Source organism: Lupinus angustifolius, chromosome LG08 (genome assembly GCF_001865875.1).
Source record: "Lupinus angustifolius cultivar Tanjil chromosome LG08, LupAngTanjil_v1.0, whole genome shotgun sequence".
NCBI lineage: Eukaryota > Viridiplantae > Streptophyta > Magnoliopsida > Fabales > Fabaceae > Lupinus > Lupinus angustifolius.
This window is the reverse complement of record NC_032016.1, coordinates 7,013,603-7,031,967: the sequence shown is the minus strand read 5'-3', so window position 1 is coordinate 7,031,967 and position 18,365 is coordinate 7,013,603. Positions and strand designations below refer to the sequence as shown.

General features: G+C 32.7%; 1 protein-coding gene and 1 pseudogene across 1 annotated transcript; one reads left to right on the top strand and one right to left on the bottom strand.

Moving 5' to 3' along the window:
* Positions 6,099-8,950, top strand: LOC109354401 (putative mediator of RNA polymerase II transcription subunit 12). The gene is made up of 2 exons (XM_019596884.1): positions 6,099-7,433; positions 7,714-8,950. The coding sequence occupies exons 1-2, from the start codon at positions 6,181-6,183 to the stop codon at positions 8,645-8,647; spliced, it is 2,187 nt and encodes a 728-aa protein (XP_019452429.1). The 5' UTR covers positions 6,099-6,180; the 3' UTR covers positions 8,648-8,950.
* LOC109353495 lies at positions 12,460-17,973 on the bottom strand (annotated as a pseudogene).

Genomic DNA, 18,365 nt, shown 5'->3' with positions numbered 1-18,365 from the left:
TATTTGATTGAATATAATTGACTTGAAATATGAAAACCATATTTTATAGAACATGTAATCATTGTTCCTATGAGTAACCTTTTTGCATTTGAACTTAAAAACAGGATCCTACGAGTAGAGAAGAAAATGTATTCCAATGTGGAAAAGAATGTTGAGTACAATATTTACTCTAACCAATGAGAGATCATCATTCAAATAATTGAAAGCACGTCCTATTTAGGAAACTAAATAATAAAAGCAAAATTGATTTCAGGAAACAATATTAGTGTAAAGGTATTTATATCTCAAATGGTTTTAACACAAATACTATAATCGGCATTTTCTTTCCAAATGAAAATAATTCTAGATAAAAGTCTTCTAGACGATGAGATAAAGGATAATCAATGAACCTTTGTCATTGAAATTTATATGTGAAAATAGCAAGATTGGCATCCCAAAAGAATTGGGGATTCTCATTATCAATAACTTAAATGTACTCTTCGATTTAATTCGTTGTATTATGTTATGAAAAGTGACAAAAGGAAAATATCTTCCCTTATTTAAAATTAATCACTTTTACACCTTTTTTTATAAAAAAATCGAACAAATAAAATATTCCAACTTTTAAATATTTAGATACTCGTGCAACTCACGGGTGGTGTCTAGTTTAATTAAACTAAACCCATCAGTCAAACTTAAGTAAATTAAAAACAGCAAAATCAAATTATGTGATTCGGTTGATTAATTTCTAACAACTTTTTAATTTGGAAATAATATAAAGTTATCGACATGATTTGTAATTTGTGAGTTCTATGTAAATGATGGTAGAGCTCTAATGAATGCTTTATTACCGACAAAATAAAAAATATTTAATAAATCTAATATAAATAATATTTGCTATAATCATAAAAGGAATCATATCTAGGAATGGAGGTAATAGTTTTTTTTAGAAAATAGTATATTCTTGAGGTAATAGTTTTAGTATTTCATAAAATAATTAATAAATAACTTGTTTTTAATTTATCAAAACGTTGGTTTAGTGATGGAATGTCTCACTATATTAAAAAGGTTAATGTTTTGATTCATGTAAACGATATTATTGAAAAATAAAGTTATATAAGTCAAAAAAATTAATTTCTTTAAAGGGATACTTTTGTATTAATAAAAAAAAAAATCTTTGATGTCCCACATGGCAAGCTTGGTCAAGTGAAAACGTTACGGTGGCAGTTCAGTTATCACTTATCACTCTACAGCGCTGCAACCTATGGGTGACGTTTACCCGATTCTTTCCTTACCCCTTTCCCTCCCCACGCGCACCTACTCAGCGTGTTGGTGCGTGTCGTAATTGCCCTGTATTTGTGCATCATAAACTCGAACTCATATTTTCGGAAAATGTGCCGTTCTATTTAGGTGATAAATTCGGGAATGCATATATTGTTTCACACTTTGTGTCACTTTGTTATCAAATTAAATATTTTTTTGACCAATCACATACCCATGAAATATAGAATAACAGAAAATATGAAACAGTAGATGTGTACCTTATAAATTCTATGCCAAAATAATTGATAGAAGTTTTACTCTGTGCTGTAATACATTATCATTAAGAATATTTTGAGTTGTGAGAAAAATAGAATGAGAAAAAAAGATGAGGGCAGAAGAGTAGAAGACAAACTTCTTTTCTACAGTTTGGTTGGACAGAAATCAAATGATGAAATTAAAAAGGCAATAAGGCTCACTTAAAATATTTTCTTCTGAAAATAAAATTAATAGAAAAATTATGTTTGCTATTAAATTAATATTAGGGAAATATATATATATAATGATATTGTATGAGTTTTATATATTGTTATTGTATCATTCATATTTAATTATGATTGATTTTTCAAAAAAAGTTATATAAATGAATAGTAAATTATACTCACTATGTATAAATTTTATACTGATAGTGCATATATAAGGTTTTCTTGTTGAACATTTTTCAATCCACTAATATACGTCTTTTTATTATCTATTTTTTTTCAACTTTCATATTTAGAGTATAAATCACATTATAATTTTGTTCAAATAATTAATTTATTTCTCATATCATATAATATGATAAGATATATGTCTTTATATTTTATCCATATCACTTTTATTATTAAATTATATTTATATTTTTTCTCTCTACTTTTTTTTTATTTTTTACCGCAACAAACAAATAAAAAATTATCACATTTTTTAATCATTTTTTCTTCTTAAATTTTCGTTTTGAACATTTCATTCCTTTACTTTTCTTTTCTTTAGTAAACTAAACATAATATTTCGTCTGTGTGCAATATAATAATAACCTTATTACAATATAAATCTGTATATTGTCATTTTATATTCCAAAAATTCCAAAAGACATTGGTTTAATAACAAAGACACATCCAGATTAAGATCACTACCTTGTTATAGTAAAAAAGTATAAATGAAAAATTAAATTAAAGGTTGATGCTATTTTTTCAAAGAGTTACATTTTTAGTGAATGGATTTTTTTTTTGAATTAGCACTCAGTTAGATACATTTTTAAGGTTATGTAGTTGTTCCTTTTTTTCCAGATTAAATTCTTGCACTGTGATAGATATCAAGAATAAAAAATATTTAAATGGTTGATTCTTAGTGACATGTTAGTACAATGTTCTCATTCAACAGTTCTAACAAAAAAACTACATATTTTTTAAATATTACAGATATAATGTCATATATCAGTGGCAATTTAATAAATAAATAAAATACTACCATAATCATGTTCAAAATGATAATAAAAACTAAGTTTATTTTTATTTTCTTTTGGTGCTACTAACTTTATTTTTAAAATGGTAATAAGTATGAACTTTGTGATAATTAGTATAAATCAATGCATATCCATAGTTAAGGAATTTGTTTTTGAGAATTTAGAGAGTTGTTATTGTTTATGTGAGGAAAGGATGAGTCCATGGTAAAATCAGAATATAGAAATCACAAAAGTTCAAATATTGTTATGCTTGTTGGATAATTTTTATATTATATAGTATTATAATATATTATCTCTAATTCTTAACAACATACAAATAAATGATAAATATTAATATATTGATCTTATAAAAATTTATAATGAATATTTTTATTTTCCATTTTTTTTTATATTTAAGGTTTATGTAAACAGTTTAAGAAGTCAATAAATGATGTAACAATTTAATATAATTTGATTAAAATAAATTTATTTAATATATATATGAAACTAAATTAAAAGAAAAGAATAAATAAGAAGTAACAAATAAGTGTATAATTTGAAAGCAAATTAAAAATATATATTTACTTTTTTAAAACATGAATTTTTGTTGGAATCACATTAACAACTTAAAAATCAATATCTTACATAGATATTAAATACACACTTAATTATGTTTTATCATTCTTTAGTCCCCAGCACCTCAATTGCAGCTAAACACTTCGTTTGCATGTACATTTGCTATCCAACGCTTTGTACCACTCCATGTACCATGACTTTATTATTGATTAGAAAAATATTTAATAATTAAATTTTAACTTAAATATATTTTTCTGACCAATCACATGTCAATGAGACATAAAGTAACACAAAGTGTAAAACAACAAATGTATAACCCGTTTGTAGGGAGAATATCTTTGTCCCATAATTTGTGTCTTCTATTGCTTTGTATTAAAATATTAATTATAAATTATTTCTTTGACTAATCATAATTGATGGTACAAAAATGATATAAATTGTAAGACTACGGATGTGCTTTATTATTTGGCTAATTATAATTACTACCATTAAGTTGTAAAGGTTCCAAAAGTAAACTAGGAACATGCAAAAAAGAAGAAGAGGTAACCACTCCTTATAGTTTTTTGGTTTCTCGCAGATATATTTGCACTAGAGGTAATTATGTATGAGTCGAAATTTTTTAGAAATATGTGTAATTATCTCTCCTATGGATATTTTTTCAATCCACAAGAGTCAAACCAAACACCCTACTTAAGTAGAATTACCACTTGAACTACTCCTTACCGTTTAGTATCATTGACAGATTTACTCTCTGTTTTCACTAGCTTACTATGTTAAGATAATAAAATTATTAACTATTGATTAACCAAAACATTCATGATTTGAAAAGATATTATTAAATGTTTTACTTATTTAGTAGTGTGTATTTTTACTTAATTGTTGAAGGGACACAAAGCACCAAAACCCAACTGGGTCCAACCAGTGTGTAGCTGTCAAACTCAAAACACTGTCCTACATCACACACAGTTTTGCTTTTTCTGGTTGCCCTTTCCCACATTATACAATCACAACTCCATTTTTTTCAAAAACCCCAAAACAAGAAAACAAAAACGCGTTGTAAAAAACACTTCAGATATTTTTCCTGAAGATATGAGTAAAAATTCTATCACTAATAATATAAGATTTTTTATATATTATTCATCTACTATTAACCATTTATTTTTAGTATGAATAAATAATAAATAATGTATGACTGTATATAAATTTTTACATTAACTATAATTTAAAAATATTTGCTATATATTTTTGAAATTAAAGGAAAGGTTGCTTTCTTCACACAATACAATCCAGCCCCACTTTTTTTGAAACCAAGAAAACAGTTTGGCAGCAACCATGAATCTTATGCAGATATCTATTAAAAAATTTAAATAAAATTGTCTGTACAAACGATATAGATTTCAAGAGTAGTGATTAAGAGATTAAATGATAACTTTATTTTATTGGAAACTATATTTTTTAAAATCTAATATTTTAACTACAATTTCTCAGTAAAAACATTTTATCCAGTATCTAGTCATTGCGTGCGTTTTTAAATTTAGTATAAATTATAATATAAAATTTTAATTAATAATTGTTTTTACCAACAAGATATTGTTATATTAGTATAAGATTTTGTTAAATCCTTAGACAAACCAAAATATCAATAATTTAATTAATGAGAGACATTTGTTGAGATGAACAACCATACACTTAAAATAGATTAATTCTTTATATATAAGATGAGATACACTTACTAATACAAAAAATTAATAATTATCTTTAAAAATATTCTTAGGATATCTTATATTTCCAAATTTAATATAAATATAATTTCTTTTTGTAAAGGAATACGGCAAAAAATAAGTTTTAAAATATATATTTAGTACTAACTATCATATTTCATCACTTATGAGTAAAACACTAATATTTTTTGGGAGCTAATTGCACCTCCAACCAGGGTTGTTACGAGGAATCAAACCCTTAACATTTTGTTATTATGAGAATTTAGTAGGACTTTATAGTATTAGACTAACACTTTGTTGGTATAAGATTTTAACTATGAAAAAGATAGAATTGATTAGTAATAATTAAAAAATTGAAAAAATAAAAGATAATTCCTAAACTTATTATAGTAAAGAGAGCAATATCTATACACTGACAGTGTAAACATTTATATACATTCATACTACATTCATTTAGGTTACTTGTTTTGAAAAGTTAATATTAAATGAAAATAAATGATAAATAATATAATAACAATATAAAAAACTTATACATTATTGGTGTATAAATCTTTTTCTCTAAAAACAAAGTCAAGCAAATTACTCTACTTCAACAAATCTGCCCGTAAATTAAAAAGTTGATGTTTAAGGGTAATAGTTAATGGTTACAAGTTCCTTTATGTTAAAATTTCTAATATGTTAACTGTGTGACAGTTTTTACCAAAACTTTTTATATAATTAAAATTCATTTTAGAAAAAACTATTATCATTGTAGTGTTACTAACACCATACGGTTATTCTAATTCTACAAAACAATAAAAGTTAAAAGTATTGCTAAAAACTAAAATTACCCAATAATATCTATTAAGCAAAGATAAAAAGTCATTAAATAATAATTTTAAAAGTGAGGTTTTTTAGTTAGATTAATTTCAGTTATAAAATTAGGTCCTTTTGATTATTGATTAATATAATAACCCTTTAAATAGGTTATTAAATAATTTGAAATGAAAAAAAAAAGTATAGAATTATTTGAAGAGGATCCAATACTTGATAATGATATTCATATTCATATTGATGTGTACAGTAAAAGTAAGTATAAGAGCATTAGGAGGCAGCAACAACAGCAGCAAACAACAACAACAACATTAGTATCAAACAAACAAAACCTCTTTTTTTTTTCAAACGATGGAGGCGCAACAACTTCCAACCCCATCCACGGTGGCTCCTCCCCAATCCACGGTGGCTCCTCCACCGTCACATCCATCCCACCTCAATTACCCTGACTCCGTCGACTCCTCCCCACGCTCCCGAAACACTGACTCATGGGACGAGCCTTTCCCACCTGCCTCCGCCAAGCTCCGCCTCATGTGCAGCTACGGCGGCCACATCGTTCCCCGTCCTCATGATAAGTCTCTCTGCTATGTCGGTGGCGACACGCGCATCGTTGTTGTGGAGCGTAATACCTCACTCGCTGACCTCTCCACGCGCCTCTCTAGAACCTTCCTTGATGGAAGATCCTTCACTCTGAAATATCAACTCCCAAACGAGGACTTAGATTCTTTAATCTCTGTTACCACTGATGAAGATTTAGATAACATGATCGATGAATATGATCGAACCAATTCGAATTCTTCTATCAAACCCTCGCGAATTCGGTTATTCCTTTTTCCGATCAAACCTGATTCGTCTCAGTCTATTCCTCCGATTCTCGATAGTTCTGTGAAATCGGATGATTGGTTTCTCAACGCGCTAAATAGTGCTGGATTGCTCAATCGAGGGTTTTCTGATTCTGCTTCTGTTGATTCGCTTCTCCGTTTGGATGATGCTGTGGTAGGGAATAATCTAGAAGGTTCGAAGGAGGGTGGTGTTGCAGTTGAAGGTTCTATTTTACAGACTGGATCTTTTGCGAATTCTAAGAATTTGAATTCGAATTCTAAACAGGATGTTCATTCTGTTCCTGATTCGCCTATGCTGGAGAATTCTTCGAGTTTTGGTTCCACTTCTTCGTCTCCTTCGTTGGCGAATTTGCCTCCAATTAGGGTTCATGTGGAGGATGGAAACGGTGGTGGTAAGGTTAAGGTATTGCAGCATGATCAGAAGGTGATGGGGATTGAGGAACAATTTGCTCAAATGGGTGTTGGTGTGGGTCAGAAGCAAGAGGAGGGTTTTGCTGTTATGTCTTCGCCACCGCCACCTCCGGTTCCGACTACCCTTTCTGCTGCGGCTGTGAGTGCGCCGATCGGGTCTGCAGCGGTGCCCGGTGATTACCCGAATCGGGTTATCTCTGATGATCAGAGATCAGATCAAGGTGTGCCTGTGGGATACAGAAAACCACCAACTTCTCAGCAACAGACACAGACTCAAGTGTTGTTGCCCTCTCAATTTCAACAGAAGTCAACTGGTGCTGTTGATTTGCCTTCCCCAGATTCAGTTTCAAGGTTTTCCCAATTTCAATTTACTTTTCCTTTATTTTATCTATCTGGTTTTGACATATTGGATCATTCATTTGTATTATGTTTATATGGTTTGAAGTTGATTATAATTCTGGTTATGGTTTTTAATCGTGGCCGCAATAGCTGCTGCATTTTCATGCTATTTTCTGCATCTACATTAAATATAATATAGCTGTGATTGCATCCGCGTTTTACAACCTGATTCCAGTCACCAGTGTGTCATTTTTGCATTTTCTGAATTAGGATCTTTGTTTCAATCATGCAGTGATAGTAGTTTCCAAAATGCAATGTCGCGTCAAAAGCCAGTGAACTATCAAGAACAAGTTCAGACTCCATCTGGAACAAGGGTTCTTAGTAGCCCTGTTGATCCAAAACTTAATGTGTCTGACCCGCATGGTCTGACCCAGATTCAGCAACATGTACAGGACCCTGGATATTTATTGCAACAGCAATTTGATCATCATCAGCAGCAACAACAACAGCAACATCAGCAGCTGCAACAGCAACATCAGCAGCTGCAACAGCAACATCAGCAGCTGCAACATCATCCACAGCAGCCTCAGCAGCAACAACATCAGCCACAGTTTATACCTGGGACACACTTCATTCACCATACCCCGGCAGGGGCAATGCCAATTTCGGCATACTACCCTGTATATCCTTCCCAGCAACAGTCCCATCCTCATCCCCAGGTTTACTATATGCCTGCAAGACAGCCTCAAGCTTACAATTTGTCTATGCAACAGGCTAATATTGGTGAATCTGCCACAGCCATCCAGCCCCAGAATCCGCCCAATCCTGCTATGTCGGCTCAACCTTCTGCAGCTTACAACCCCATTAGAAATGCTCCTCTGCCTAAAACTGAAATGACGGCAGCTGCCTACAGAACTACAGCTACAGGCGCCCCTCAATTAATTCATGTTCCTGCTAATCAGCATCAGCAACAATATGTTGCTTACTCACAAATTCATCATCCTTCTCAGTCCATTGCCCCTAATTCTGCTGCCCCTCCAAATTATGCTTATGAGTATGCAGATCCTGCTCATGCTCAGATATACTACTCTCAACCTCTGCCCCCCACAATGCCTTCACAGTACCAGACCATGACCGCTGCTGCTGTTGCAATGCCAGAAGTTTCTGCTCAGCATCCGTCGGACAGCATGAAGCAACAACAGATAAGAACCTCGCAGCCATTATAAACCAGTCATGAGAAAATGAAACAATTTTGAAGAAATGGCTTTGGTTTTCCTTTAAATGCTATATTTAGTTCTATCATCTATGTTTGGTACTTGTTTGCGGTAAGTATTTGCGATAGAGAAAATAAGAAATTGTGATCATCTTGTACTCTTTCTTTGTATGCCATAATTTATAGGAAATGAAATTGGTCCAGAAGTTATTATACTGTAAAAGGTCAAGTCTCAAACATTGTATTGTGAAGTTCAAATCTCAATTCCTGAAATGTTTGTCGTATAAATTTGCCAACATTGTTTATTGCTTTGTTATATGATCCGTGGTTCATGAAAAACTTCCCTTGCTGAGTGCAATATGGATGTGGCCATTCGGAATCTTGCTTTATTATCCGACTGCAGCCAGGAAGGACCACAATTTTGCACTTTTGCATAGTCTTGAATAATTAAAACATTTGGTAATCTGGCCTTTCATTACTATTGATTAGGTTTTGTTGCCCATGACCGGAAAAAAGTGTCATTGCCTAGTTTGATTTTGATTCCTTCTCTGAAAGCTACACCTTACATCGTATCAAGAGTCATATTTCAAAGGCAAAATATGCCTTTTGATACTTGATGATCAAGTGGATCCTCTGATCATTCAAGGCAGTGCAGAGTGATGGCTCTATAAAAATTTATCTTACAAACCAACACAACTTTTTTTGGTGTTCATAAAGAGTATTTCCTGATTGTTAGTCAGGGGATTAGTCCATCATTGATGCAGAGATTATGAAAGTCCCAGTACAACACAACATAACACTGCTTTGTAATTTTCTCACTTTGGCTCAATTGCATGATTTTCAAAGGATTTAATATATATATATATATATATATATATATATATATATACTAACAGTGTGGAATGTTTTTACAGTATCAACATATCATACAACAGTTATATGTCGGATATACTGACTCTATAAGAAACTTTACAATAATAATGTATAAATATTAAACTCATTTGCATATCTAGGAACACTAACTATCATCTGTTTTACACATCATAGGATGCTTGTAACATAGGCTGTCGCTTTAGGAAGCTTGGCCAATTTCTTGATCAAGTGACAAACTTATGATAACCATTAAAGCGAAAGAGTTGATGATGGGAGAATTTAACGTATAGTGAACTTTAAGATTAAAATATAAAACCTGTATGACAGAGTTCACATTGCATGTTGTTTTTTTTACTAAATTTCACGTGACTTTAGTACATTACATTCTTGTTTTGTATCCTTTGGTCCATTTATAAGCTGCATTTAGAGGTTTTATTTCGTTCTATACACTTAATACTTTTTATACATCATTTATTACATCTCTCTTATTTATTCTTCGTTCATTAATGAGAAACAACAAGTTTGAAAATTTTCTATGCAGAGTCAAGATGGTAAAATTATAATATTATGTTATATTATCCTTTTAGAAATATCAAGAAAAGTAAGTACCAACTTTGACCTGTGCAGTATAGTTAAATATATCTGATAATAAATAAAAATATCAAAATATGAACTAAATACTTGTTAATGGTTAATAAAGAAAAATAATCGTACGAGGTTTAAAAGTTAGGAGTAAGATGAGCTTGCTTGCACGATTGTAGTTACAAATATGATTCATATAAAAACAAAATTATCCTTAAATCACAATGTTATTCAGCTACACGTTTGCACTATAGAAGCCACTGCCTACACTCAAATTATGTCATCCCTGACTTAATTCGAGGACCAAGTAATTGATGCTGACTCTGCAAAAAACTTATAATGCATTCTTCAAAGTCATGGAGATAATTATTAACATTATCATCTTTTTTTGGGTGATCACCTATAAAAAAATATAATATATCTAGCAATTGTCAAAGGGTTTTTGGTCCCTAAGTGTTTAATGTCAATGGAGTTCAGGGTCCCTCACTATTCAATAAATTGAATTGTGCTTAAAAATAGAGAGAATGCTTGTGATGCATTGAACATAGTTGATGCATTATTGCTGACCGAGGGAGCCTCCATTCAATGTTCAAAATAGTGGACTAGCGCTTCCCTTCATTCCAAATTATGGGAACTTGAATGGGTCTTGGAAAACCCATATTGCAATGGCATGGAAGAAATGTGAGTAATTTTGTATGTGCACGTGCACCTCATCATATCATTGTAACAGTTTTCTAGACGAATTAGTGAATCATCTACTATTTACATTTAATTATTATTAACTTATTATGAATGATAAATTAATTTTACATTATATATATAAAGAGTGTATTGTACTGCTTGGTTGAACTGATCCAATATGGTATTACAACTATACTTATCATGTAACCATATCGGTCAAAATTTGTCAAAAATTAATCATGCAAGAAAATTTTCATTTAAATTATACTTTACATACCGATTGAACTTAATATTAATTATATTTTTTTAATGAAAATAACTTATTTTTTATTAAAATGTTATTGTGGAGTTTCAAACATACAACTGTTTATACTTCTAAAATATAATATGCCATAAAATCATATAATTTTGTTTTAACTATTTAAGTACTAGTATATATCTGTTTTTTATTAGTTTTTAATATTAATATTAGCATAATATATATGCATATATAAATTCATTCATATGCAGTTTAACTAGTGAGTCATTGACTTAATTACTATATCACCATATCAGTATCCGGATAGGTTTCATAATCTGTACAAGATAAATTTTAAACTCCTAACTATTACCCTTTGCTTCCAAGGACATAATTCCATAACGAGGAGACATTAGTTCAATATTTGATTCGCTGTCTCCCAAGATTTCATGAGTTGGTGGAATTTCAACACTCAAAGTAGAGGGCACTAAGTAATGGGTTACCCACCATAGGACCCACTGAATATTTTGAGCTGTGTTTTTTCCCTTTCCTTTTTCCATGAAAAAGGAACAAAAGAAACATCATAGTTGCCAGTTGTGTTATAATGAACATCCCACGTTGACATGCTCTCAGTGTGAAGTGTAAAGCATTTGCTATATTCTGAGTGAACATATAGATTAGTAAAGGAAAGAATAAACTGAACGTTTATTATTCATGACAAATGTATAATAATAGATGAGAATAAAGCTTGCAAGTTGCAACTCTAAAATTCTTTTCATTTTCACATATCCAATCTTTCACACCTTTCCCTTGCTTTATAATCAATCAAACATCATCAGCTTCAACTGACCCAATGAACTATTATTGATCATGTAGGTTGGCAAAGCATACATTTGGTTTTTGCTTATTTATCCAAAAACAACTTTTTTTCATCAAAAGGCAGGACCTCACGAATAAGGATTAACTGTCTCAAACCACGTCCACCAATGAAAACATGATATATCGATTAAAAATAAAACATTTATTATTTTTTCTGTTTTTGCTTTAGTATCATTGATGCGAAACAAAATTTGAAACACAGTTTAGAACAACAGATCCTTGACCTCTAAACATTATCACAAGTTGATTTCTAGAAATAATGACCAGAAGTGATCAACCGATAATGACATGGGTTGTAGAAACTCCAATATCCACAACAATGTTGGTTAAAGTTAGACACATTAGAAGGCAGAGACTCAAAAGCATGTTCATGATGTTTGATGCCTCATCACACTAGTGCACAATGATGAAAAATAACAGACATGGGGAAGAGACCCATATGACTGTGAACAAAGGACTTATCAACTTAAACTTAAACTTAAATGAGAGTGAAAATAGAAAACAAATACAAAAGAGTTCCATAGTGGAATATTGAAATTCTAAGCTAGATAGAATAAGAGAAAGTGACCAAGTGGTAAGGAAGTAAATAAATTTCAATAATGTGAATTTAGATGTTTATGTTACAAAATTTGGCCTAGCACCTTTGTTTATCGTCAACTTAGACCCATGCACTACTTCTAAAACAACATAAACAGCCCTATGCTTATTTAGCCAAAAGAAAAGAAAAAAACTTTCCTAATCACACCAATATAAAGGATAGAAAAATATTTCTACAGATGCATAAAAACAGAAGGGGAAAATAATCTAATTATTCTACAATTACATCAAAAACTCTTACACAATTATCAGCTCCACAAGAAGCAAGTTGCATACTCGTGTGATCTTCCTCGTTATTTCTCCATGCAAGACGGTTTACTGTAGAGGCATGGCATATAAAAGGATCTATCCTTACAACAAGTGCAGCAGCCACACTTGGTGCTGCGATACTCCCATCATCTGCTCTATTGTAAGACAGTCTCCACAATTCTATTTGGCCATTTTCCATTCCAATGGCTAGTAGTCCATCATTTCTCCGATCACGGAGACCGGCCCAAGATAAAGCTGTCACACTACTGGCTAATTGAGGTAAAGTCATAAGCTGCCTGACTGATGATCCTTTCTCTACAGCCCAGATTTTCACCGACATATCTCGTGAACCTGTTGCAAATTCATGACCATGTGGATTCCAGGAACATGACAAGATAATCCGTTTGTGCCCCTCCTGCTTTGCAAGAAGACTATAACTAATTCCACCAGTGTCTGCAAATAAAAAATAGGTGATTAGGAATTAGGATTTTGGTCGAAGAAAAAATGCAAATGCATATGCCAGAATCCTATAAATGATGATAACCAGTCTACCTGTTCTTGTAATTGTAAAAATGGAGAACTGTCGATCCCTTGAGACGGCCAAAAGAAAGTTATCATCATGTGAGAATTCCATTTGTGTCACTGTCAGGCTGTGGGACTGCAACCGACCAACTGATTTCCATGAGCCCACCTCCCAAAGCCATACCTAGACCACAGATGCAGATTGGGCCTGCAATGCATAAAATGTGGTTATTACCAAATTACATATCAATATGCATTGAAGCATAAAGCCAACTAGGTTGAAGTAAACATGTATCCAATGATGGTAAAATGCATTGGAATGAAGAAATAATGACGATAAGCAGCATCGAGTCCCTCAAGTCATGAGATTTACTATCACAGATGATTTCAATATAAGTAGCACCATTTATGGAGTCAAATTATGCAGGTGTACATCTAGATTGATACCACATACCTTACAGGAAGAAGCAACAAGCTCACCCTTATGGTCACAGCATAAAGAAAATAGTTCATTTCCATGACCATATAATTTATGTGATTCGGGCCAGAGTGTATGTCAAGCCAGTTGATCTTCAATTGGTGGTTCGGTGAACACAGTTGGAACTGCATCTGGAATAGTTTCAAGGGTGTCAAGACCATCAATCCCATTTCTCTCGGGAGCCTCACGTATAGCTGCATTAGAATAACACACAAAATTATAATTTTTTTAAAAGATCAACACCCCACAACTGATTTATAATTGTTTGAAAAGTTAAATCTCGACATATGAAAATAGAATGAAACAAGGTATTGAAGTTTATTAACTTCCTATTCTATGACATCAGCCAACTCTGGGGTAGGCCAAATATCCCCGATAGGATAGACAGACAACCAATTACATAGGCAATGAGCCCTAGCTACTAAAACAAAAATTTAAGGGACGGTTACATCATAATCTAACACCCAATATGCACCTTTATCTTGACAGTTGCATCAGAAAAAACAATGTACCTTTATTTCTAACCTGTGAGAAATCATGGAGTTTACTCTAGACTCACATTTCTAACCTGTCAAAAATGGTCAAAGGCTCACCTTTCTAAGTTCAAGGCCCTGTTCAGAAAGCCAAGAAGTAGAATGACCATGGGATGGACTGAAGCAGGTTTACATGAACGCCACAATAGGGAATATATACTATATGGAACAAACAAAACCACATGATTTTTTTTAAATTAGGCAGAATGCTATGAATTAATTGACCTGTTATCAGACTTTTATGCATACGCTTGTTACAAGCAGTAAATCTAAATACTAAGATAAGATATATCAGAATATGTAAACCATAGCACTTGACTTAAAAACTGCTGCATAAAGATGCCAACATTTATGTTTTAGTAGCTATATCCAGGCTAATAATGAATGATTTAATTAACTTAACCACTTGGGAAAATTACCCATTTATTCAGAGAAATGAACTGTTTGTTGGGAACAATTTACCCAACTATCCAGAAAAATAAACTACCGGCAACTATAATCTATCTTGTTAAATAATTGCATCCCTTTTTAGCCTCGACCAGTGGCTCTATCTTTTTTAGTCTCAATTTCAATAGCAGTCAACTAGACTAGGGCTCCAAGCTATCAACGTTAATACCAACAGGCACTCATTACTAAAGCTAGAGAGACAGCATCAACATTTGACAATATCTCAAGAACTGACTGCTATGTCTCACATCACTATAACTTTCAACTTTCAACGCAATAACTGACCTTGAACATAAATAGGTTTCTGTGATCGTCCTAGAGCAGACATGTTTGCACCCAAAATCTGAACGTCTGTCAGGACATCATCACCAGAATAAGACATCTGCAGTGTGGCATTATCTAATGTCCTCAAAAATGATAACGGGGCTTCAAATATTCTGGCGACTTTTTCATCAGCTCCACTGACAAAACGATGATTCCCCTTCCCAGGAACAACTGTCATACAATTTATATCATGACCATGAATCTGAGGGCGAGCTATTTCATGCCAAAACACTGAGAGAAGCCTCAACTTTCCATGGAGCAAAAATTCTAGTTGTCTGCAATTTTTATACATCACAACATTAATTTTGAGAACCAAAACAAATTCAAGCAAAGACTCAGTTATTATTTGATGCACCAGAAGTGGGAACTAAAACAATTACACAAGCGGCATTTCTTAAATTTCTCTCTTCTAAAAGTAAAAATACATATAGTCAATATTCTTAAACTTGTCAAACATCAGAATGAAAACCGTTCTTTAATTTTAAAATGTTTCTCATACAAAATTGTAAGACATAAATTAACAGTCAGTTAGTCACTATTGAGCAATAGGAAAGTTTTTGTGGCTACAATGTATTTTGGAATACCTGGTCATGCAATCACCAGACCTTGCCCATGCAATATCAGTCACTACTGAAAAATGACCAGAGGGAACCTTTTGAAGCAGCCAATTATCGTTGCCAACATTTTTCCAGAGATGGAAAGATCCACCATATCTATGTGCTAAAATTGAATCTCCATTTGGGCTCCAGTGGCCACCATAGAACCCAAGAGCACAGTGACTTAGTTCTCCAACATTGACCACATTCATCCAGACACCAGAAGTTTTTTAAGGTTGCCAGATCATCATGGTCTTGTCCATAGATGCAGATAAGATGCTTTGTGGTTGGTAATATGCGTCGCCTTCCAAGGATTCCAAAGGAGGTTGCCACTCTACTGAATATACCCAGTCTTCGTGTCCAATTAAAAGAGATTCTAAGGATATTTGAAAAGTGGATGAACCAGCTACAAGTACAGGACCTTCTATATAGGACGGTAGGCTTATTTCTTCCTTCTAGTATGTGCCATGTCCATTAGACATAGAGCCACATAGTGCCATCTTCCAAATTCGAATGCCTTTATCCTGAGATGAACTCACCAGAAAAATATTGTTTGCTTCCCCATTTATCCTTGTAGGTAACGAGAAGTCCAAATTCCGATCCAATCTGTATGCCCTTTAAGGTCACATGCCTGTACAAGCTGCACTCATGTGTAAAATGAAGTAAACAAAATAACTTCAACACTTATGTTAAGAGTTAAAGAAACAGAAAGCTCATGATAATAATATATAGTTATGGAGACAAAAATAGTAAACCTTTCCTGTCCTTCTACCACAGTAAAGATGAATCTTATTATCCAATCCTCCCATTGCAAGGACTAATTGCACATTACTTCTAGGCAATTCAGCCAATGATAAGGCTACCATAGACTTAGAACCAACAGAGATAGAATCCAGACATGATATTTTACATTCACCTAAAATTATGTAACGTATTTCAATTAATGCAGCTAGTAGAAACACAGGATCACAGATTCGCAGTAAACGAGTTCATTGTTATTGTGAATGAGGGCTTACCTCCACTTGCCAGAGAAAATACCACTTCCCATAAACAAACACTGTCGTCTGAGGAAGCATATGCAAACAATGCCTCATTTTGAGAAACCAGAATTCCATTAATGCAAGTAACACCTTTCTTATGTGATTGTGGCAATCGGCACACTTGCCTCCACTACGAACAGATCAAAGAGAAAAATGCAAGAAACAGTAAATAAAATCTTCAAAACTGACAATTGTATATTGTAGTTAACTGAATAACATTCCGAGGGGAGGGGGAGAGAAGAACATACTATACCTTCCCATCAACAAGGGACAGTTCCCACAAAATAATAACACCATATGCATCCCTAGATAGCAAATAATGCTGCTCCAACTGTTTCGCTGCACTGTATAAGAGAGGTACTAGTCATTAATCGCATTTGTTAACATTGAAATAAAGGTACATTTGGAAGAGCATGTAGAGCTTATTTGAACTTTATGGGAACTTAAGAAAATAAACACACAGAAATAGCTTACAAAAAAGCTCTTTTTAACTTATTTCATTAAGTCTAGGAGAAAGCTTAAGAAAAATATACTTTTTTTTAGCTTACATCATAAAATCTAATTGAATAAACATCTAATTAAATTGTTTAGTCAATTAGCCTAATCCAAGTAAATAAATCTAAAGGGTCAAATTTTATATTACAGCAATAAAAACATGATCTTGAAGAATTGAAGTGAATGAGAGATTGAGAAAGAGGGCACCTTTGAAGAAGAACTTAGTAGTTGGGAGCCAGTAAGTGCAATTAACAACTGCATTGTGTCCCGGAAGAGTAGTCAAAATTTGAGCACTCTGTGAAAACAAACGAAAAAGATAAAAGGGTAAATGAAAAAAAGAGCAAAGTAGGAAAATAAGAGAGATAGAGAGAGAGAGAAAAGGGACCTTAGGGGAGAAAATAGCAACGGCGTTATGAGCACCAAAAGAGACAAAACCAGAAGCACCCCATGAAACGTTGTTGACTATTCTATTGCATCCTACTCCAGTAAACACTCTCTTCACTTCAACTCCATTATCACTATGCATTGTTGAGAGAGAGAGACAGCGACGAAGGCTTTTGGTTATGGTTGCGGACGATGGTTCGACGAGAAAGAGAATTGGGTGTTGGGTTCAGAGCTCACAAAAACATTTCCCTGGGCTTGTCAAATCATGACCCCAAGTAGAATTAGATTGATACTGTAATTTTCTCAGATTTTTCTCATTTCCTCAATCTCACATCAATATTTGATAATTATCCATTTTGATCCTTTATCTTCCTCATAAAGTCTCGACATTTTTGTCTCCAACAAATTCAAGTTGAGTCATGTTAGTCCTTGCTTCGTCTCAGCTCTATTAACAGTAACATGTTTGATTTACTCATGTGACATGTTGAGGGTGACATCTAGTGGATGGTGTACAATTAGCCCATATCATCAAGCATAAGTTATTTTTAAGAAATATGTGGATATTTAAGAAATATATGAAAGTAGAAGAAGGTTGGTAATAGCTTATGATATAAGTGTGTGAACATTAGTGCTTTTAGGTAAATGATAAAGTGAGTCACTGTATAGAAAAAGTAGCAGAAGTGGTCAAGGAGAAGTTACGGTAAATCAACTGTGTTGTTTCGATTGTGGAGTTTCTTGCGGCTTTCATTGTTACAAGATTCTTTCTTTTTCATTGGGTTATATATTGAAAGAGGCTTCTCCTTCCGGGAAGAT